This window comes from Amblyomma americanum, chromosome 6 (assembly GCF_052857255.1).
Source record: "Amblyomma americanum isolate KBUSLIRL-KWMA chromosome 6, ASM5285725v1, whole genome shotgun sequence".
NCBI classification, from domain to species: Eukaryota; Metazoa; Arthropoda; class Arachnida; order Ixodida; family Ixodidae; genus Amblyomma; species Amblyomma americanum.
This window is the reverse complement of record NC_135502.1, coordinates 69,454,047-69,477,252: the sequence shown is the minus strand read 5'-3', so window position 1 is coordinate 69,477,252 and position 23,206 is coordinate 69,454,047. Positions and strand designations below refer to the sequence as shown.

The 23,206-nt window shown below is 52.2% G+C and overlaps 1 protein-coding gene across 1 annotated transcript in view; it reads right to left on the bottom strand.

Annotated features, from left to right (window-relative positions):
* The window catches only part of Wdr37 (WD repeat domain 37), a 132,109-nt gene that overhangs the window by 28,384 nt on the left and 80,519 nt on the right, over positions 1-23,206 (bottom strand). Inside the window, exon 4 of the mRNA XM_077627240.1 lies at positions 5,126-5,287. Within this exon, the coding sequence (XP_077483366.1) occupies positions 5,126-5,287 (162 nt within the window). The remainder of the gene's footprint in view (positions 1-5,125; positions 5,288-23,206) is intronic.

Genomic DNA, 23,206 nt, shown 5'->3' with positions numbered 1-23,206 from the left:
GGATGGAAGCGCGCGCCTAGACAGTCGTGCGCCATACCAATAGCGTCCGTCGCCGTACCAGTATACGCTCTGTTTATCTCCGGAAGAGCGGCCCTCCACCACCCCGGCCTTTCGCCGGCCGAAGAATAAATAAACCCGCGCCGGGCAGCGGACGGCGCCGCGGCGAAGAAAGAAATAATGACAAACTACTGCGTGCACTGGATACATCGACGAGAGGGAACAGAGGCGAGCAATAATTGCCTCTGTCCGGCGTCGTCCCGGTCGTTTATTTCTGCCCAGTCGGCGGGGCCGGACGGACGACTGGCCTTCAAAGATCGCCGCCGAGACGAAAGAGTTTTCTTGCGCCGCAAAGCTGGTGAAATGTTTCCCCTCTCTATCCCTCTGGTCGACCGGCAATAACGGGAAACCGGAGGTTAACAAAGCCGTTTACTTTTAACCGTCTCTGCTGCGTCGGGGGCAGCGCGAAACAATAGCAGCGCACGGGCGACTCGGCGATCCAGAGGGAGAAACAAAAGGTCGTTACCGAAAAGGGTTCAACGGTTTCTCGGTGTTCAGAAACAAGGGGGGTGGTGTCCCGTTCAAACCTTGCTTTGCCTTTCTCAGCACAACCACTTGATGCCGCGAGGCGGCTCGAAGCGGTGAACTGCCTACCCTGTACAGTAACGTTACGCACACACCCACATTAGTACCGTCGTCATCATCATCATCATCACAACCTCAACGTACAGATTACGTCCGCCTCTATAGACACGGACCTCTTTCCACCGATCTCCAATTAGCTCTGTTCTGTGCCAGCCGCGCCACATGATGCAAGGTGATTTCCTAATCTCTTTACCTACCCGACTCTGCCGTATCATGTATAGGTTACGTTACCATTCTTCTTGGAATCGGCTCCACCGCTGCTCTGCACTTCGTTGCCTTTTATCTGTTCTCCTCGTTACATCGTCTCGAACAAGTCTTTTTTTTTCTCCTCTCGTTTTCAGATATGATACCATTAGCTCGAGTTCTGGACTCTAACCCGCACCGTTCTTTTTCTACCCCGAAACGTTATCCCTGCCTTTCTGCTAAATGTAGCTCGCTGCGTTGCCCTTAACCTAATTTCAGGCCTTTCCATCAGCCTTCGAAACCAATCCGGTTTCGCACGAACAAATAAACAGCTAGCGCCATCGGCAATCGCCACTTCTTTATAGCACATTACTTCACTGCTTCCCTGTAATGCGAGCGCAAGTTCAGTTCCGCCCCCCCCCCCCCTTTCAGTGATGACGCGTGTGTGCGACACGTGGTTCACGCATCGGAAAGTGCGCACCGACGTGTTTTGAAGCAAAACCGTTCGCACAGAACTGCGAGCGCCATGGGGCGAAAAGCAGCCACAAAGACGAAGCCACCGAAACGAGAGAGCGAGCAGGAACGCGGGGAGGATGACGCCGCCTTCCAAATGGTGCGCTTTATTACTCAACTGAATCCTAACCAATAAAGTCGCGAAGTGTCCTATACGCGTAACGAAAACTCCCAGGCTTCGACCTCGATCTGTCACCACTGATTGCGCAGTATTACTGGATAGCAGGCAAGTACGGCTGCTGTCCTCGCTGGCCGGAAAATGACCACTCGAGTTGCGTCACTTGAGCTTCCTGCAGCAACATACAACTACTGCTGCTTCTACTACTGCTAGTTACCGCTGGTCAGAATAATTTAACGACACAAAGACGACAGCGGCGCGCTAGGGGACGCACAGCGGGGCTGCAGCAGCCGTGTACTGAACCGAGAGAGAGACGAAAAGTAATTATACAGAGCCGAATGAGGGACACAGACGAGGAGGGGGGAATCGAGCGCCCCAGTGTCGCCGCTGAGCGTGACACCGAAGGAGCTCTCGCGCGGCCCCACTTGTCCGTATATCTGATCGGGTTAATAAGCCAGCAGCACACACGCCGCCGATCGAAGCCACTCGGCCGCACCGCCTTGCGCGGCCCTGCCATTACGCAACGAGGCTCGGCCCGAGCGGAGCCGTTGCGCCACGGACGGCAGGTGAACCCGACACTCCACTCGTCCCGCCCAGCAGCAGCAGCAGCAGCACGGAGAAGAACGCGGCGGTACGCACCTACACGGAGTTTCTCGTTACTCTCGTCATCCCCCCCCCCCCTCCCCCTTTCTTTTCCGTACCGGCTAAACAATGGGCCGCTCTCTCTCTCTCGCAGTGCCCGCGGATATAGTAAAGGGCAAGTCGAAATTGGGTGGCCAAGTATAGCCCGGGGGGGGGGGGGGGGGGGGGGGGGATTTCGTGCAACGGCGAGTGCGTACAGAGGCAGAGCCTAAGCCTGAACGGAACAGGGCCAGTTGCGCAACTACGTACGTGGGTGCGCCACTGGTGCGAAACTGAGTCTGGTAATTAGGAGGCTCAGTGGTAAGCCCTTCACGCCGCAAACCTCGCATGCGCCTGGGTTACGCGCAGCCGTCACAGCACGACGTTCACGACAGCCATGCTCTAAAAGGAAGGGCACGTTAGAGCATATACCTATATACCGACAGCCGCGCAGAGGCGCGAATCGCCAAATTTCGCGCGGATAATGCAAGCGGCTGCGTGGCGTTTGGATATCCTTTCAATTTAGGGTATACAGACAGCGAAATTTCGATGTTCCGCTGTTTGCCGCTCCACTACCCCACTCATATGGTGCGGGACGTATCATTCGCGAGACGAATGGCAGGCTATATACAGCAGTATGTACTACAGCCATAAGATCCGCACTTCGCGAGAAGGAACTCCGCGACGTAAACAGGGAGCCCTGGCTGGTCACGGGCACTCTCAAGTCCTGCAACGTACAGCTAAGCGCCGAAGCAACGGATCAGGACGCCAGTCGTGGGGTGACCATTGACCTGACTGACTGATTCTCATGGCGTACATTCCAAACGGCGGCATACGGAGCAAAGTTCCTTCCCCCGCGAAACCGAACAGCGTGTTTCAATTGGCGATTTGAGTTCAAATCCTGGGTAAATAGTTTGTATATACTACTTCTCCCCCTATCCTCTCTTCCTGTCCCCTCACCTCTTTCATTTCATTTCTCCATTCTGCCTGCTATCCGTTATGTCCGCTGCCCCAGCTCAGGTGCTTCAGTATCGATGGCAGATGCCGGGGCTAGCAAAAATCTTTTCCTTCCTTTTTACTATTATTTTAATAAAGAAACCACTACCACCACCATCCTGGGTTCTGATTAGGCCACGACGGTGGTCGCACCTTGCTCCTTCGAGGATCTGGAGAGCTCCACGGGGCCCGCCATTTGCAAAACGCTATTAGGGAAGCTCGCGGACGTGTCACGCCTCGAGGTGGCCCCGTCTCGACTCCGTCACGAGCTCAATATCTAACCCTTTTCGCACCGAACACTCCGCGGAAGTGTCCACGTACGAACAGAGATCGAACCACACGTACATCTAGTCCCTGACATATTGCGCCAGTACTAGCAAGCACCGATGGGCACATCCCAGGGCCGGAACATCTGTACTGTCCGCTAGGGCAACCATGCCTCTCGGGCAGTGACGGAAATCGATTCACTACGACGCCCAACGTCCAGGTGTGTACGGTATGTGAGCAAGCGCTGAAGCCCCTTACCAGACAGCCGGACACGCAAGAGTGAGTGTAGTTAGCGGGAGAGGGTGTAATAAGCGTGAAAAAAAAAAGAAGAGATATATTGCGCTAACAGCTATAGCTCAGCGTTTTCAGGATGGCCGCACTCGTCTAACGATGATAGAACTGTCTACATAGGTATACGGAAGAACAATGGAATGGTTCTGTCTCGCCCCAGCTGCTTTCTGGGGATGAGGAAAGATAACTGCGTAAATACCCTCACCCCCTCCCCACCCCCTTTCGTAGCAACTGAGGGTCCCGCCGTCGAACAGCGAGCAATGTAGCGAGTCGAGGACATCAATTAGTTCCGTCCCACTTTGGGACTAGCCCGCCTCTTTGCTTCCACGAAGGCTTCCGCACCGGCAATAATAGGCCGAAGGAGGCAGCAGGGGAAAAATACAAAGAAACAAGGACCGAAAGTGGGACTCCTTTTACATTCTCGGCTTGCTCGCAGAGGAAGTTGGACGAAGCTTCTCTAATTTAAGGCTGCGCTGTCCCGCTCATACACATGAAGAACGTTGTATCACAATGGACTGTTGTTCGTCCTCGACGAACTCCCCAAATCTTCATCACAGCGTGAACCATGCCTAATTGAACCGAACAATGAAAAACTTCGCTTCATTTTTCTTTTTTACGGTCGACAACGCAACGAGACACGAGCCACACCAAGTTATCACGAAGTGATAAGAAGTATCACAGAGAAGCGGGAGGATGTAGCAGACAGAGGGTTTTGACATACGGCTATTTTCGCTTGAACGCGAATTCAAATGAGCTTGCGCAGTGGCAGCAGTCGGCTCACGCTGATGCTTCGAGGAGGCAAGAGCGGACACGTGCTCGCCATTGCGCAAGTGACAGCGGCAGCGCAGCGCGCCGTGCGAGAACTTTCCTATTGAGAGTTTTAGCATACCGCCATCGTCCGCGGCTGTCGCTATCGCCGCGGTCTGGAGACAGATCCCACCAAGACGCAGCGAGCGTGACGCACTGTCCGGCCTCACATCGGTATGGGGAACCTGCGCTGCCAAGGCGGCACTGCAAATGTTCCATTCGGTGACTCAAAACTGCTTTTGTCAGCCGCTTGGGCCGCTGCAAACGCGAGAACACAATCTGCGCGATTGGATACCCGCGTTTGGCTGACGGCATTCACTGCCTGGCTTCTCTCGGCGTAGCCCAGATAGCTGACGCACGGCACGCGCGCCTTCGAGAGAGCGCGGAGGCTCACGCCAATAAGCGCCTGAAAGTGGCGCGGAAAAGTACTAGGAGTACTACCCAAAACTGCTTGCTCTTCTCGCTAGGCAGTGTGTTATGGCGCTGCAATCAGCACCGCAAACTTCAGCGCAAGTTCCCCATACACACACGAGCTGGCTGCGGTGAAAGGACCCGGGGGATGTTTACGTCGCGGTACTGAGCGTGTAACGGGCATGCACTCGGTAATGCAAATAAAACTAATAATACGGCGCGACAGCGACGGGGCGGGACGCGCAGGCAGGCAAGCAAGCGGCGCATTTTGCTCACCGGTCATGGACTCCCGCTTGGCCTTGGCCTTGGCTGAGGCGGCGGCGGCGGGCTCCCCGGCCACGTGCGTGTCGACGGCGGCCGACAGCTCGTGGGCACCGCTGGGCGGCAGCAGGGAGCAGGCGCCCAGCTGCTCGCTCAGCGTCTCCACCTTCTCCTTCACTGCACAGATGAAAACACAACAATGCCGCACTTCATCACGGCACAGGCACAGCGCGATGCGCAACGAGGGCACAGCGCGCACACACGGGCGACGAGAAAGCAGCAAAGGCGGTGAACGAAGTAGAGAATGGCACGACACGGTATGGCATAGCATACGTTATGGTAAAACATGGAATGGTACAGCGTGGCATAGCACAGAGTGACACAGCTTGATATGGTGCAGCATGGTATAGTACGGTGCAGTATGGCGGCTTAGTGTTCCCATATACGCTTGCGTCCACAATGGGACACGGTTTACCAATAATAATAATAATTGGTTTTTGGGGAAAGGAAATGGCGCAGTATCTGTCTCATATATCGGCGGACACCTGAACCGCGCCGTAAGGGAAGGGATAAGGGAGGGAGTGAAAGAAGAAAGGAAGAGAGAGGCGCCGTAGTGGAGGGCTCCGGAATAATTTCGACCACCTGGGGATCTTTAACGTGCGCTGACATCGCACAGCACACGGGCGCCTTAGCGTTTTACGCAGCCGCCGCGGTCGGGTTCCAACCCGGGAACTCCGGATCAGTAGTCGAGCGCCCTAACCACTGAGCCACCGCGGCGGGTCACGGTTTACCAACCGGCCAAGCTTTCTGACAGACACGGCAGCGAGGTCGGCGAAGAACATGCGAAACACGTACGACACGCGCAGCCAATTAACGCTGTCACGGTGGGCAATAAAAGTAAACGAGGAAAATAGTGCGCTGTCCGCACTGCCTAACCAAACAGTCGGAATAAGGCCCTTAACGGAACCGCTGAAGGTTGATATCCCCGCGTGCCGCTCCTGACAATGGAGAGGCGCCGCACGCACAAGGTCACACGCGTGCAATGCAAAACAAAAACGCTTAGCTCGATTCGACTTGTTGAATGTAAACAGGTAAGCCAGCAAAAAATTAAAAAAAACTTAAGGTTAGAAATCTGCACTAATTATTTTCGTGCACTGACACGTGTCGTCGCTTCCGCAGTCATTTTCATTTTCGACGCAAAAACGACAGACAAGCCATGCCCCGCACCAACACCGCGCCAAATCAATGAAACGAAATCATCCCAGATGCATATCGAGCGGCTCAATGCTGAAAAAAAAAAAAAACGACCCATTTATATACCCGTCTGCACGCAGCAAACAATGAAGGCAGCAGTACCTAGAGCCCGAACGATCCATCACACGCTGGCAGCGGAGGAAAATAACCGTAAGTTGAAATTTCACGTCGATAAGCCCGCGCCGCAGCTCCCCCCCCCCCCCCCCCCCCCCCCTTACTAAGTCAATCGGGCCCTCCGTCAGCGGTAAATAAATTACTCATTCACGAGGACACTGAGGGACGACGACACTTCACGACGCACTGCGGGGCACTAACACATTCGCCGGAGAAAACAAAGAAAACAAAAGGAAAGTAAGAAAAGGCGCAATATAAACGATCGCGCAACCGATCTATAGATACCCTATTTATCACGACAGCTGCAAGGCTAACACCGTAGCTAACGCTTGCATCGCGAGTGCGCCGCCGTCTCTTCATTATACATAATATGCACGTACACGCACATTTTTACACGACACGTATAGAAATAATTAAGTAGGCCATTCGTACAAGGAGAACGCGGGGAATAGTATATCGATTACGGCCGCAGTCTCGAGGAAAACGCGCCGGCTGAATAATGCGCCCTCCTTTTTTTTTTGTTCTCCCAGCACAAACTCGCGGCCCAAGCGTTTAATTTTTTTTTTTTTTTTGTAAGGAGACTCGGGTTCGTCTATAATGACGCCTTTAATAAAAGAAACGTCGTTCCCGCCGCTTTCCGCAAACAGGAGAGCCAAGTCAAAAGGGTCGCCCGCCCTCGACGACGCGCAAAAACAAACGGGTGTGGCTGTGGCTTACGTGCACACTCCTCCTCTGTACCCACCGTGAATATTTAACCGGATCACAAAGCCCGGGCAATAATCTCGGGCTATTTCAATCTACTTTTTTTTTCTTTGGCTGTTACCCAGAGCGCTCCAGCATCGTCGAAACGCTATAGACAAAAGGTGCCCCTTTCTAAAGTAACACCAAAGCGGCCCTGGATGATGACCCGGGTAATAAATTTGCAATGCGGCATGCACCTGTTCGGGCGGGACAAGGAGACGATGCGGACTGACCCACATTTGTAAAGCGCTAGGACGGTGAGAGAGAGGCCGAATGGGAGAGAGAGAGAGATACGAAGAGGGGCTTGTTAGATGCGTGCAGTGAAGCGAGATATAATACGTCCACTGAAAAAAACTCCAGCACAAACCACAACACAGGAAATAAAAAGACAACACTTGTGTTGTCGTCGTTGCGCCACATTTTTTTTTCTTTTTTTCAGTCATGCACCACCAACTCGTCCCACAGGCCGTCATTCTGTAATACGTGTACACTCGACGTGAAAAGTTTACGCAAAGCAACTCTCTAGAATAATTCTAATTTCGTTACATCCGGGACTGTTTTCATGAGATTTAATAAGGTGCAGTCTTATCCGCAGGCTCAGAACTCGGCTGCATGCTCTCTATCTCAAGCTACACACTGCGAAGACGGAGACGAAATCTGAGTACTTTCGTTGCTAATACCGCGCTTCGCAAACTTCTGTGAGCGAACTGAAACGCGAACAAACCCGCGCGCGCGTTCTACCTTCTCGGGCCTATGCACAGAGCGCTGGCCACATTTCGCCAAACGCCGCCGCAGCCTCGCGGGCAAAACACACCGCTTTACGGAAAACATTCCACGCTACCAGAGGGAGGGAGGCATATGCAATCAACAACAGCAGCAGCAGCAGCATGAGGGAGCCCGCCAGCGAGTGATTTATAACAGAACATATCGTCCGAGCAAGCAACCATTGCGGCCGACGGAAAAGCGGCTTAAGGGGAAAACACCAGCGGCCGCGTGCGTGTCTATAGAGGCGCGAAATTTTATTGTGGGACGTTTGTAACTTAGCCCAGTTCTCGCCTACGGGTTTAGACTTTCAGCGGCTGCTTTTTTCCCTTACACAGAGCGATCTGATCGCGGGTCATGCCAGAGGGCAGGCAACAAGGCGAGACGGGTATAACGGGTATACAGATTCTGCGTGCGGTTTAAGCAAACCCTGCAGCTCCGCAGTGGAACCGCCCGTGGCTTTCGGGGGGGGGGTGGGGGGGGGGGGGTGCGTGTTGACTGCTGAACTTCGTTCGGCCCCATTCGTTAGACTCGGCCAGAACGTGAGTTCCGGAAACGGTAAAAAAAATAAAGAAATAAATATTAGTTATTTACGTAGGTTTCGTCGACCTCTTTGCAACGAAATAAAGGAAGCAGCTCTGCGACGCAACTCCATGGGAACGGGAGCTCCCAATTTCCGCTTCACGTACGCGCAGGTAATAACAAAACGCGCGGTTACTCTGCGATGTGAAGCGGCAGTTGACTAATCATAAACACGCGACCGGCTTCTTCGCTTGTACATACGTGATGCGCAATTTCGAACAACGGCGTCGAAATATTTAGAAAGAAAATTGCGCTCGGCACTCAAGGTACTATACTTAAGGTTCTTACGCATGCTGTGAAAACATCACGTGACCTAAACATCATTTACCCTGAAAGGCCTTTAGGTGAAATTCTTTCATGGTGAAAACCTTCGCCCTAAAGGCCTTTACCCTGAAAGCCTTCATCCTAAAACACCTCTATCACTGCCACTGTCGTTAATGACCCTCATTATTTAGTAACGTCCTTTATCACTCCAAAATTACCACTATCTCTATAACTACCACTAATTATCCCTATCACTACCATACCGTCTCGTCTAATGCCTTTGCTTGATCGCCTATTATCACTCATTACTCTCATATGCTCTACTGCTGACTGACATGATGCGAGATCACGGAGACGTCGTTGGGGTTTTCGGACCACTGCTGCTGGACAACAACGCCATCGGGTTTATATATAATTTTATAATTGGTTTTGGGGGGAAAGGAAATGGCGCAGTATCTGTCTCATATATCGTTGGACACCTGAACCGCGCCGTAAGGGAAGGGTAAAGGAGGGAGTGAAAGGAGAAAGGAAAAGAGTGGTGCCGTAGTGGAGGGCTCCGGAATAATTTCGACCACCTGGGGATCTTTAACGTGCACTGACATCGCACAGCACACGGGCACCTTAGCATTTTTCCTCCATAAAAATCGGGTTTCCTTGCCGATGCAATGCTTTCGCATTAAAATGACCGACTGCTTCGCGCTTTCAAGCCAGTCCAGGGCGCGTTAACGCGCCAAGAATAAATGAAATGACGTAATCCAGGTGTCTGATAGAAATAAAAGTTGTTTCAATCAATCAATAAATCAGTCCGCGTACTGTAGTATCGCTCGCGGTTTTTGTTTTCGTCGAAAGTGAAGCTTTGAAATCTTTCCGCGCGCAATAAACGCGTGAATTCCTCCTCGCACCTCCTGTCTCCGTTTCTCCTTTTCCCATTGCACGCGTCGCCCGGCAACAAAGAGCCTAGCACCAGCTCGCGGGCGCGAGCGGGAAAAACCGGAGCCGAGTTAGTTTCGGCAGCCGCGAAGAGAAAGTTACCGCGACGGGCGCTCTCGGGGCGGCCACGGAGAGCTGCTGAACTGATAAGCCGCGTTAAGGGCGTATATACGTGGTTAGTCCTGACAGTCCGGACACTCTGTAATTGGGTGCCAGAGGCCCGAGGAAAACAACCACAGAGGGGGAAAAAAAGAAGAAAAAGCGAGGGCGAAAGGAGATCAGCATTACAGTGCTTTCGCGGACCCCCTGGTTTCCGTGAGCCGCTCCTACAGGCGTGCAGATCGACTGTTTCTTCTTCTTTTTTCTTCCACTTCCTATTTTTGCTCCTATTTCTCCCCGGGCGCGATCTTTTCCTCTCGGAACAAAGAGAGAAAGGCGGTGGTCCCAGCGCGAGCGAGTTTCTTTTCCTGATCAGGAATTGACGAGGCAGCCGCGACGATATCGGGGCCTTGAGGAATGGCTAATCACGCCCATCGATACACGAAGCAGGAAGAGCGCGGCGCAGGGGAAAAAAAAAAAGAACAGGAAAAAAAGTTACGGAGCGTAGAAGAGGAAGGGGGAGGAGCCCCGCGCTGCCGCTCGGCCGTTGCGAGCACAAAAAGAAAGCGTCCGAAAACACAACGTGCCGCCGTTGCCACGCGCATGCACTCGCGCTCGAAGGCCGAAAGAGCGAGGAAGAATCAGCGAATCGGACTCGGTCGGGTCAGTCGGGGGAAAGCTCATCTACGCGCCACCGCAACAGTTGCGTACAGCGCGGCGGACGTGCGAGACGGCACGGTGCGCCTGGTGCAACGATGGAATAGGGTAAACCTATTCTAAATGTCTCTACTAACACTGACTCTCTAACAGCCGCGACTAATAAAGTAATAATAATAATCATAATAATAATAATCGGGAGAGGAAATGAACAGGAATCGTCGTCTCACGGAGGACATCCGAACCGCTCGCCGCGAGGGAAGGGACCAAAGAAGAGGGATGGCGGGAGACAGAGAGGAAGAGTGGTCGCAATGGAGGGTTCCTGATTAATTCCAACCGTATGGGGTCCTTTTAACGTGCGCTGACACTGCGTAGCACACTAGCCACTTCTAAGCAGTTTTTTTTTTCTATCTACCTTTTCTTTCTCTCTACCTCATCTGACTGCCGCACTGCGAAGCTGCGCGCAGATCAAACAAATCCGCCAATTATTATACTTCCACTGCTTGAGCAGGATCGGTCGTTACGTCGCATGGGCGCGGTACAGGGAGGAAACTTCCACTCTAGCCAGGATGGAATGGGATTTGAAAAATGTATATATATATAAAGTAAGGAAAAACCGAGAGCAGCAGACGAGCGCTCTCCGCGGGTACCTCGCGAGCTGTGGCTGCGCTGCAGTGATTTAACAGTGAACCCCCCCCCCCCCTCTCTCTCTCTCCTTCCACAGAGGAAGGAAGTGCGCGCCGGCCGACGCCTAATCACGCAAAGACCAACTCTCGTCGGCCGGAGGCCAAGGAAGAGAACAAGCGGCCACAATTCGGGCCGGAACAGTGAAGGCCGCCGCCGCCGCGTAGACAATCGGGTCTTCGCCGGCCCAGATCTGAAGAATACATAAGGCGTGTGTGTTGTTTGGGCGGCCGAGCGGCCCCTCCTTTTCCGTCGCTTGGAACGGCCACACTGGGCACTATGCAACGCAGGCATGCGAAAGCCTAGGGCAACAACATGCAAACGTGCGCACCGACGCCGTGGGAAAGGCGCAGACGTTTAAACGATTCCGCAGCTGGTCCAACAAGCTGCCGCACTCAACTCGACCGGGAAAATCTGCCTGCAAGAGAGAAAACTTCTTTTCGCGGATTCTACAGGATTGCAATAAGACCTTTTTTTTTTTTTTCACAATTCGTTACGCTAGACTGCCCAAGTTGGACGCCGCCCTAATCATGGCGTCTATGGCTACCCCTTAAAGTGCTGCACTCGCATGTTACTGCTTCTCGCAGGCGTGTGCCTGGTGTTCGTATCGCGGGACCGCGTTGACACGTAGCGCTTTGTAGAAGATTAGCAGTTCGTGCGTTTTTATGCTGTTTTAAAATTTGCTGCTCCGCCACGACCCGCCGCGGTGGCTCAGTGGTTAGGGCGCTCGACTACTGATCCGGAGTTCCCGGGTTCGAACCCGACCGCGGCGACTGCGTTTTTATGGAGAAAAAACGCTAAGGCGCCCGTGTGCTGTGCGATGTCAGCGCAAGTTAAAGATCCCCAGGTGGTCGAAATTATTTCGGAGCCCTCCACTACGGCACCTCTTTCTTCCTGTCTTCTTTCACTCCCTCCTTTATACCTTCCCTTACGGCGCGGTTCAAGTATCCGCCGATACCTGAGACAGATACTGTACCATTTCCTTTCCCCAAAAACCAATTACTATTACTACTGCTCCGCCACGAGTACAGGGAATGCAGCATTGAAGCACCGAGGTGAAGCCAACTTAACATTCATGAAAGGGGTCCAGGTGGGACCTTCGGTTTCTCGTATCCCCTGCGGCAGGTATAACATTTTCGAGCAGCCCGCCCAACCTTTTCCGCGCGACGTTTGAAGAAGAAATCACGCGGCAGCCGCAACGGGCCCAGCAACGAAATATATATAAGGACGCGGGGGACAGAGGCGCGCGCGGTCGCTGACTGGGCGGCGGCGACCGCGTCAATACGCGTCTATTGAGTCACGCGCCTTCGAGACGCATATCCTGCTCGTACGGGACGGCGCAGCGAAATCCGAGAGCCGGTTGTCAGCGGAAGGGACAATGATCACTCTCCGGGCAGATCTTTCCGGCGATGTGCGTCGCGTGTACGCCGCCTGCAATGGAACGCGAGTCTGCCCTATATACGACACTACACGACTCAACCCGGATGTTCAACGATGGGCCCAGCGTGAAATGCTCTCGTCGTGTAATCTTATCACCGCCTGCACCTTCGTAGATACTGGAGGGACGCAGCACACAGCTTCGACCGACCTGACGATTTTACGATGTATGATTTAGGCGACAGCGTATATACAGCTCGTTCGGTCGGTCGAAAAGCCGTCGGCGTAGTCGGCATCGCGTACTGGAAATAATCGGGAACTATGTAAAAAACTATGTAAAAAAAATCTTATCACGGCAATTTGTGGTGTTACTGATTGATTATTGATTGGTGTGCGATAGGCGATGACGAGTTAATGAAATCATTGGAATCATTGCAGAATAATAAGGCCGCCGCGGTGACTGAGTGGTTACGGCGCTCGGCTGCTGGCCCGAAAGACGCGGAGTCGACCCCGGCCGCGGCGGTCGAATTTCGATGGAGGCGAAATTGTAGAGGCCCGTGTACTGTGCGATGTCCAGTGCACGTTAAAGAACCCCAGGTGGTCGAAATTTCCAGAGCCCTTGACTACGGCGTCTCTCATAGCCTGAGTCGCTTTGGGACCGTAAACCCCCATAAACCAAACCAAACCAAACCATTTCATTAATTTATTAAATAAATGAAAAAAATTGGAAAAAAGGGTGTTCGAAGGTGTCAAAATGCTCAGAATGAAAAAGCCGACGCCTGGTGCTGGTAATTAAGAAAATTTAGTGTGTAACTCAATTACCTGAAGCGATTGAACAAAATGAAAAATGCGTTCAAAGCTGCCGAATGGGCGATGACATTCCGTGGGCTCCTTGGCAGCGCTGCAACCCGCTGTCGCGTCCCACTCTTAAAGGCGAAGTTATAAGAGCCCTCCAAATTTTTTTTGTGTGGCACATCGGTTACACAAGGCCACCTTGTGCCGAGTCGGGCGGTGAATTCAAAATCCATATCTTCACTTTATTAAAATGCGTTTAATTAAAATTAAAGAAAAACGCGGAGAAGAGACGGAACGGAGCGAAACTTATACACCGCACATGCGGCGAGTGAAAACAAGCAGGAAACGCGGCCGCGCAGGGCGGATTGACGTCAGTCGCTTCGCTCACAAATGTCAATGCAGCCATCCTCGCCGCATTTCCCGTCCCTCCACACACACACACACATCTCGACAAGATTTCTTTTTAAAAATCACATAATAAATCCAAGCAGACACGAACGGCGCGCGAGCAGTACCACCGAGAGCAGAATAAAAATCACCGCGCCACAAAGACGAACGGTATATACGCGGCAGAAAACGCGGTTACTGGGGTGCCGAACATTCCCGCCAAAAAGAGCGCATTTTCGCCTAGATGAAAGCAAAGGGGGGCGGATATAATGAAATCACCCCCTCGAGCAAAGCTCCGATTCTATTTCAGACACGCTTCATTTCTGAATGCCATTTTTTCTTTCGCGTACAATTTTTTTTTTCTCTTTCTTCCTCGAGTGGTGGTGACTAAACCACATCGAAGCACGACCGCAAAGTGATGTTTAGCGAGAGAAAGACGAAAGAAAAACCTAAACCGATGTTTAAAAAAGGAAGAAGTGCGATTCGCGCATTTCGCCGCCGCGAGAGAAAACTCGGCAGCGCTGCCCACTTGGCACTATATAGCGAGCAAGCGCGTCCGCCGGCGAGCGAGATTCGACGTAAGCGACTTCGGGAATCAATAAACCGCGGCGACGCGGCAAATACACACATAAAAAAAAGCGGCAAACGCAAGATTCCAGCGGCGCACCGCTGTTCTTTCTCAGAGCAAGGAGAAATTATATATGAGGGAAGTCAAAAGGCCACAAGCCAAGGAACCAATGGGCTACTGATCCGAAGCACCCGGGCTTAGCGCTAAGACGCCCGTGCGCTGTGCGACGTCAGTGCACGTTAAAGATCCCGAGGTGGTGGTGGTGAGTTTAGGACACGCAAGTCCTTGGGCCCCCGCACGGCCCCACTGCACTCAAACGTTCATGTCCCGGAGGCTCATGACGCTGGCAGCCTGACCTGTGGCGATGGCTTGCTTGGCCGGGTCCTCGGAGCGCAGTGGGGTCTCCCAAGCCTCCCAAGTGGTAAGGAGGTGCTCCAGGCTCCGCGGAGGAGGATCCGCCGGGCAGAGGAAAAGGATATGATCGAGAGTGGTTTTGGGGTGGTGGCAGAGGGTACAGGAGGGGTTTGTGTGGACTTGGTGATAGCGCGAGCGTATATAAGGGGAGGGTAAGGTGCGTATTTGGAGGCGTCTGCAAAGTGTCTGGTGATAATTGTCGAAGAGCCGACGCTCGGCTTTGCAGGCCTGCGTCAGTTCACTGAATGAATGCATGCGCTCCCGTGAGAACCCCAGATCGGAGGCCGCCGGTGCCCGGTTGAGATAACCTCGGGCTAAAGCGTTGGCAGCCTCGTTTCCGGGATTCCCGGAGTGGGCAGGCACCCATATGAGCTCCATGTGGCAGGGCGGGTGTGCGGCGAGGGAGTTCAGTATGCGAAATGCAGGGACGTGAACTCTCCCGCGAGCAAAATTTAGTACGGCAGGTTTAGAGTCTGATAGTATATACCGGGCCCCCATGCGCGTTATGGCTAGGGCAATGGCGGCCTCTTGAGCCTCCTCCGAAGTGGCAGTAGGGGATATGTGAAGGGTGCCAATCGGTTGTAGGGAGGGGTTCGTGATGGCTACAACCGCGTCCTCGCCTGTGCATGCGGCATCCACCCACACGGCATCCGGTTCCCTGCCATAGTGCTTGTAGAGCGCCCGTGCGCGAGCCCTGCGGCGGGGTTCGTGGTACGTGGGGGCCGAAATTATTCCGGAGCCCTCCACTACGGCACCTCTTTCTTCTCTCAGTCCCTCCTTTGTCCCGTCCTTTATATGGCGCGGTTCAGGTGTCCGCCGAGATAAGAGACAGATAGTGCGCCATTTCCTTTCCCCAAAAACCAATTTTCATTCCCCCCTCCCCCCGCAAATCCGCATCCCGCAAACTTTCGTCCATGACTGCACACCGGGCGCATAACAAAAATTCGTCCAAGCCGCACACAAATCATTTTTCGCCCTTGCACAAGAGCGCGCGTATGGGCAGAAAAGCTCTCGGGGGACAGTTTACTCAATAGACCCCTCCACCGAACGAGCCCGCCGCCGCCACCGCGAAGGGCGCCGGAAACGCAGTAAACGCGCCGCCGCGTTCCCGGCGACAAACTCCCGCGCATCCGCTCCGAAGGAAACCGAGCGGCCCGCACGCTCACTGCAGAAGGCGAGCACCGCGTAGTGCAGTTTCCTGCGCGCCACGCGGACAGACAACCCGATGGACTCGGCATGCACGATAAGACGGCGAAAGCCTCGGGCCGCCGCAGTCTCCAGCCGGTTATAAGCGCCGCCACTGAAGAAGAAAGAAAAGTAGAAGCGGCAGAACAGCCGGAGAAGGCACAGCATAAAGATAGCGCGACTGACGAGAGTGTGCAAGGGGTACCGGTCATAAAAGAAAAAAAAGGGAGGCCGCACATTTTACGCACCCCCCCCCCCCCTTTTTTTTTTCTTGCATCAAAGCGTTTCGGAAACGCGCACTCCTCGTGCCTTGTTTCGCGCTATCTCGTCCGTTCTATGCATCGCGCCCGACGAGCCCCCAAGGAGGGAAGGCTGCGCAGTCAGCGAGCGCGCGTCATCACGAGTTGAAAGTACACATGCACCGGCATCTTGCCCGAACGCTACGATATCAGGGTTTGCACAGGCTTTGGAGGCACAGATTCAAAGGTTTTTAAAGACTTTCAAGACCCCCAAGAAATTTTTTTTTCAAGGACTCATTTCAATACTCAATTTAGTGCCCTTTATAGTAAAACAACTTTTTTGAAACACGCTGCAACAAATTTATTGAACACTAAGAAAAAGACGCACTTACAGACTAGTTTCAATACTCAATTTAGTGCCCTTTATAGTAAAACAACTTTTTTGAAAAACGCTGCAACAAATTTATTGAACACTAAGAAAAAGACGCACTTACAGACTAGACTGGTTTAGTATTAAACTAAGACAGGTCGCGACAAGCGCTCATGAAAGCTCCTGAAGCTTTGTGATTATTCCTTGCTTGATGTATAGAAGTTATTCCGTCTTGCTTTTTGCCGTTTTCCTAAGGCAATATGACTTCACAATGTGCACGACGTCGCCTGTCTCTGATTTCTTAGCCAAGTTGTCTGCTGAAGCTGTCAGATCAGCAACGGTTGCTTCAAGTCTTGCTGTCTTTCGCTTTAAGGTATCAATTTCTTCCACAACAAGGCACCTCATTGACTCCTTTGCTTCTCCAAAATGCTCCTTCTACGCCTCCAGATATGCATGATGATGATAACGATATGCATGATAACGCGCGATGTCACGTAGTTCAACATGGAGCTACCTGCTGCGTTCTTCATGCTCGCGCTGTGTTTCGAACTCCTCTTGTGGCTCTTTAGCGCAGACTATCCCATCGAGGAGATGTCAAATTTTCCGCATGGTCTGCATCTAGCACGATGCTAACTCGTGGTGTCCGGAGCAATCCAGTCTTTGTACCCGTCATGGCTAAGCCACGATCGCTGGAAATAGCACTTCCCGGGCATTGCGAACACACACAATTACGTCCACATGTAGCACGTGCCGCATTACACGTGCTCTTAATAAGCCAACAGGAGGCGATTAACAAGCGGCATGAGCACGGCAACTATAAAAAGTGCGCGACCGCAGCGAACAAAAAAGCACAACTCGACAATATGACAACATTGAGGACAAACGCCCGAACCGGACTGGATTTTCTTGGCTTGAATCGGGAGGCAACCCTCGCTTTCAAGGTGGCCAGTTGATCAACGGGCAATCACTGAACGGCGCCAATGACTATCATCACGGAATTAAAGGGTTTTTCATGCACCACTAAATATTTCAAGGTATTCAAGGCCTTGAAAATCACATTTTCAAATTCAAGGGTTTTCAAGGACCCGTGCGAACCCTGGATCATATGCACTGCACTCGACAGCAGGGCTATTGCTTAAAAAAAAAAAGTGCATCAGCCCAAATCGTTCGAGCAAGGATGATGCTAACCAAACGAATGAAAATAAAACTGACTAGCAGAAAGCGAAAGCTCCAGTCGAATGAACAGGGGGGGAGGGAAGGAACGGTTCCGTCCAAACACAAAAGAAATTTTTTTTTCTTTGTAGCAAGAAATTAATGAGAGAAGAAACGAAGCCCTTTTCACATGTCACACGGACAATGGAAGCCCAGGGAACCGAAACACGGCAGTCCCCACCGTAGTTACGGCCCCACTGCTGCTACGCTGCACTATATAGTGCACTAGAAATAGCTGCACGAACAAAGCATCCCCATGAAGAAAGAAAGGTATTCAATGGCTAACTTAAGACACGCAGTCTGACGACGTATACCAAGAGCGTCCACTTCAAAACGTATATAGTGTTTTCCCTTCGGACTATAAGCTGCCTGTTTTCTTCCGACTATACAGAGCACGCTCGTTCATCCCGAACTCGCTTAACTAGATCATTCGGTTTGTTCGAACTCATACTCTCTCTTAATTCAAACTTTCGGCCTCCTTCGAGCTAGACTTATCGAGAGTCGACTGCACAGAGGTAGACCTTTCTGCCAGTATACTAGATGACTCCTGCGTATACAGACAGCTTGCACGTGACGTCACCGGCGTCATGATAACGGACCACGCCTACTTTTTACAGTGCACATCGGCGCAGGGTGACAATAGGCGGATTAGATAAGCTGAGACTTTTACATTGCTCCGGGCCTATCAAAATGGCAGCCGCTATGACGTAAGTACGTGTCAATTAATAATGATAATAATTGGTTTGTTTGGGGAAAGGAAATGGCGCAGTATCTGTCTCATATATCATTGGACACCTGAACCGCGCCATAAGGGAAGGGGAAGTGAGGGAGTGAAAGAAGAAAGAGGTGCCGTAGTGGAGGGCTCCGGAATAATTTCGACCACCTGGGGATCTTTAACGTGCACTGACATCGCACAGCACACGGGCGCCTTAGCATTTTTCCTCCATAAAAACGCAGCCGCCGCGGTCGGGTTCGAACCCGGGAACTCCGGATCAGTAGTCGAGCGCCCTAACCACTGAGCCACCGCGGCGGGTGTGTCAATTAGCGCAGCTCCACATTTTCGTTCTCCGTTAATAGCAATTTTTCTTGCCTGTCCTGTGCCGCCCGTTCTCCCCGTCCCTCACGCACTTCGCTGTCAGCTGCTCAGTTCCCAGAGAGGCGCCAAGCAAGGACGCAGCAACGTGTTCCACGCTCGCGAGGGTGTCATAATCTCCCAAGGACAGACGCAATCTGTCACGCATTTCCGCGTACAGAGATGTCTGTAGACGGAGGCGTAATCGCGACGCCGGCTTAGGCCAGCTTCCATTCGCCCTCAGTGCCGCTTTAAATTCCGGCTAGGGCGCGGCCTCTTCACGCCTGGAGAGCAATACCTCACCGATTTCGAAGAACAGTCTACGCTTAACACGGCGTGATGAACACCGCCGAGAAGACCCTACCAAGCTGACCGAACACGAGCCTTCGCGATCGAACGATCGAAGGCGCGTAGAACAAGTTTACTCCTGGGATTCTCAAGACAAAATGATAAACTACAAAGAAAATTTGAAAAATTGTTTTTTGGGGGAAAGAAAATGGCTCAGTATCTGTCTCACATATCGGCTTTCACCTGAACCGCCCCGAAATGGAAGTGATAAAGGAGGGACTGAGAGAAGAGAGGAAGAAAGAGGTGCCGTAGTGGAGGGCTCCGGAATATTTTCGACCACCTGGGGACCTTCAACGTCCACTGACATCGCAGAGCACACAGGCGCCTTTGCGTTTCGCCTCCATCGAAACGCGGCCGCCGCGGTCGGGTTCGAACCCGGGAACTCTGGATCAGTAGCCGAGCGCCCTATCCGCTGAGCCACCGCGGCGGGTGACCTACGAAGAGCCAGTTACAGCTTTTGGCTCCATTAACGACGCGTAGCAACAGTGATGCGAACTTTCCTTAGCTTGTCGAGTTCGCCACGCTAACAGCGTACGTTTCGTCGCCCGCGCTTCGAGAAAGAAGGCAAAACGGAGGAGAGAACGGAGGCACACGCACAGAGCCGTACGCAAGAACTCTCCCTCCTCAGCGGCCGCCCACACAACGAATATGCCGAGAAACACGGCGCATGGAAAGCGTTCTGCTGGCGCAAGCCACGCGCCCATGCGCGACCGGTGTTGTGTGTTGCATACAAGGAACGCGCACTGCTCCCGCGGCACTCCCATCGCCACGATGACGTCACTGAATAACAAAGGCAGCGCGGGCATTTCAACCGCGGACTCCCAGCCAAACTCGAGGCTCGTTACGCGCCTATATGGCACCTATAGCAACTAAAGCAAGGCGCGCGCGCGCACACACACAACGCAACTGAACCAGGCCCCGCTGCAAGCGCAATCAATAGCGGGTAGCGGTACAGGCGCGGCTGGTTTCTTTCTCGGAAGGCCCGGCAGGTCTTTTTCACTGGAGGCAATCTTTAACGGCCTCTGTGACCTTGAGGGGGCGGGTCGTGCCAATAACGCAGCGGCACCATCACCACACAAGAGCGGCACGAAGAACACAGGCGAGCGACGGCGAATCATAAGTGGACTAAAAAAAAAAATATTGCGAGAACTGGGACGAAACGATATCTGCTCCGACGTTTGTAAAAGGCAGCCTAAAGGCTGGAAGAACAGGGTTGTAAACGCAAACGACCAACTAGGGCAAGCTATTTACGCCTTCTCGCTTTGACGATCGAAACCGCAGAGTTATATATACGGCAAGAAATAAGAAATAAAATGAGATAATGAAATGCACGCAAACGTCTAGTCAAGGAAGGGCAACGCGTTTACAGCGAATAGGATGGCAAAAGTTGGAAGCGCGTAGCTAAACTTCACGTAAGATAATCGCCAACGAAAAAAGCGGAGGGTCCGAGTAGTTAAAGGACACTGAGGAGAACTCTCATTTTTTTTTTTGTTAGCAAAATCTGATAGTTCGGCATTTCATGGCTTTGTTGCCGCTTGTCCGGGTGCGAAAGATGCATTTATTTCAAAGAAATTTGGATACGAAGTTGAAAAAGTTTTTCCCGCCGCTCTGATTCAAACTCAGGGAACTATTATGACGCCACGGCAACTCTTATGACGTCTCAGAACGGAGTGACGTGATACGTGACGTAAACGCAGACTCCGTGATTTCTGACGGCTAGCGGTGCGATGCCTGTGGCGGCGACACATGTATTTTGGTTCTTGCTATTTTCTACATTACAAGAGCTTTGTTTTCAGTAAGAGTGGCGTTTTCGTGATCAGGAGCTGTCATTCTATCGATACAAGCCAACTTCAATTTCTCCTCAGTGTCCCTTTAACAAAGCCGTGCGCACAAAGCCGTTTTGTTTTGTTTTGGCGAGCACGGCTTCGGTCGCGCAGTGCTTGATCACGCGAGTGCAAGTTGGAGCAGCTAGCGACGGCCAGATCGATATCTCCATCTGTCTGGCCGGAGGAATTTAAATTATTATGCAAATTCCATGGACTACGCGTGAGCTGATAATGTTTAAACACCTACAGCGCGCGCGAGCCGGTAGCTGCTCATCACCCGTGACAAGTGGCTCGCGATAATAAGTAAACAAATAAACAACGGGTTCCCCCTTAACTGCAATCACGTAAACATAGCGTGAAGCCCACTAACCGGTCACGCTCTGTCCCACCCGCCTTGATGGCTTTCTACATACAAGAGAGCACGACACTGCATCGAATTACAGCCGATAAGGATTTCTCGCGCCGTTTCAATGCTCTGCAAGAAGTTCAAAAGCATCCCTCAAGGAATACGACATGACTAAAAATTAACCTGCGCATCAAACGTGTAACGCCTTCGCTACACACAGTGACGGCCATTTGGGAGCGAAACTGCCGTAATCGCTCCTCAAATTTAACTATACACAAAAAGAGGGGGGGGGGGGATGCTCCGGCAAACGCTACACCCTCTCGTTACGAGTTCCCAAGAGCACGTGTAATGCCGGCTGAAGCTAGGAATCTCAACGGCATGGCACTTTCCGTGCGTGCGCGCGCACGGCGAAGGCCTCTCTCCCATGCAGACAAGGTTACACACGCCACACCGATATTAAAGCTGGCCGCTTTGAGAGGCAAACGCTTCCCGTTGGAATCGCGCCAGGAAGCAGCGTATATCTATACGGAGACGACGAGTGTACGGTTCCTCTTGCGCGCCGCAGTCGCAATTAATTGACGGGCTACGGAAGCGACAGCGCTCTCCATTTTGCCGAATCTCCGCGCACCGTATACAGGGCTCGATGGAAGAAACGAGAGGTATATATATAGAGGAAAGATGGCAATGAAGGCGACAAGAAAAAGCAATCACTAGACACACAAGCATCCGCGTCCTTCGATTGAACGCGCATATGTCTGAGCTTTATACGAGAGAGAGAGAGCGAAGAAGTAGCATTGAAAGTTATATCAGGGACTCTCAGCTTCCCTACAAGGCCAGAACTATATACAGTCAATCGCAGCTTGAGCAAAGCGAATGAGATAAACACGCTCCACGAACACGACTGCCGCATTAGCGAACCCTGGTCCACGGGAATGCATTTTTCGCCGGCGGCACGCAACAGGGGAAAACTCCGCGCTAGATGTAGAGCGGCGCTTTTCGTAGCCGGGTCGTCTACCGATTACGGTGTTGCATTCACGACAAGGTCGCCGAAAGGCATCGGCTGCTGTTGCCATCGCTTTTATCGAAACGGGCGAGCTACAGAGATGCGCGCGATATATGGGCACACGGTTAAAACTAATCTGTAATATGACACGACAGTGCGCGAAGGAATAGCGGATGTAAAAAGAGAAACTCATTTCCCCTTTCTCGTTATATAAAACCCGTACCTCGCTCTAACCTGGAAATACGTAATACCGAACCGTCTTTTCTTAAAAGGCGCACGCACGAAACAGAAAAAAAAAAAACTCATTCCGCGCTACGCTGTTCAGCATCGTTCGGCGCCTTATCGATGTAGCGCACGCAATATAGGCGACGCCCATTGCAATGTCGCGTACACCGTCTATACACCTCTCAATAATTAAGGAGCCTAACAGTAATAGTTGAACAGTTAACTATTGAATATTAGTTAACGAGCCTGCCAGTTAGCACGTCTTAGCTGTATTCTGATGTTCTACACCGATGACAATGCTACGCCGAAAACAGCGCTCTTCCAACTCAAATCAGCTGTCCCCAGACGAACACCCTTTCCCAATTGTTCGGTGCTAAAAACGGGTGCAGAGATCAGCACCCTTAATGAAGGGTGCGCTTAATGATACTTTAGAGGATGTAATGGTTGCACCCTCGTTAAAGGGTGCAACCATTTTTCCATAACACCTCTACGAATGCATGTTGGAAGGGTGCTCCACATTGATCCACCCATGAAGCAAAAGCCTTGGACTGATGCGCGCCCTCTAAACTTGTGCTGTGCACCCTTCCTGAAGGGTGCTGATCTCTTCACCCTTTTTAGCCCCAAAAGGGTGTTCGTCTGGTG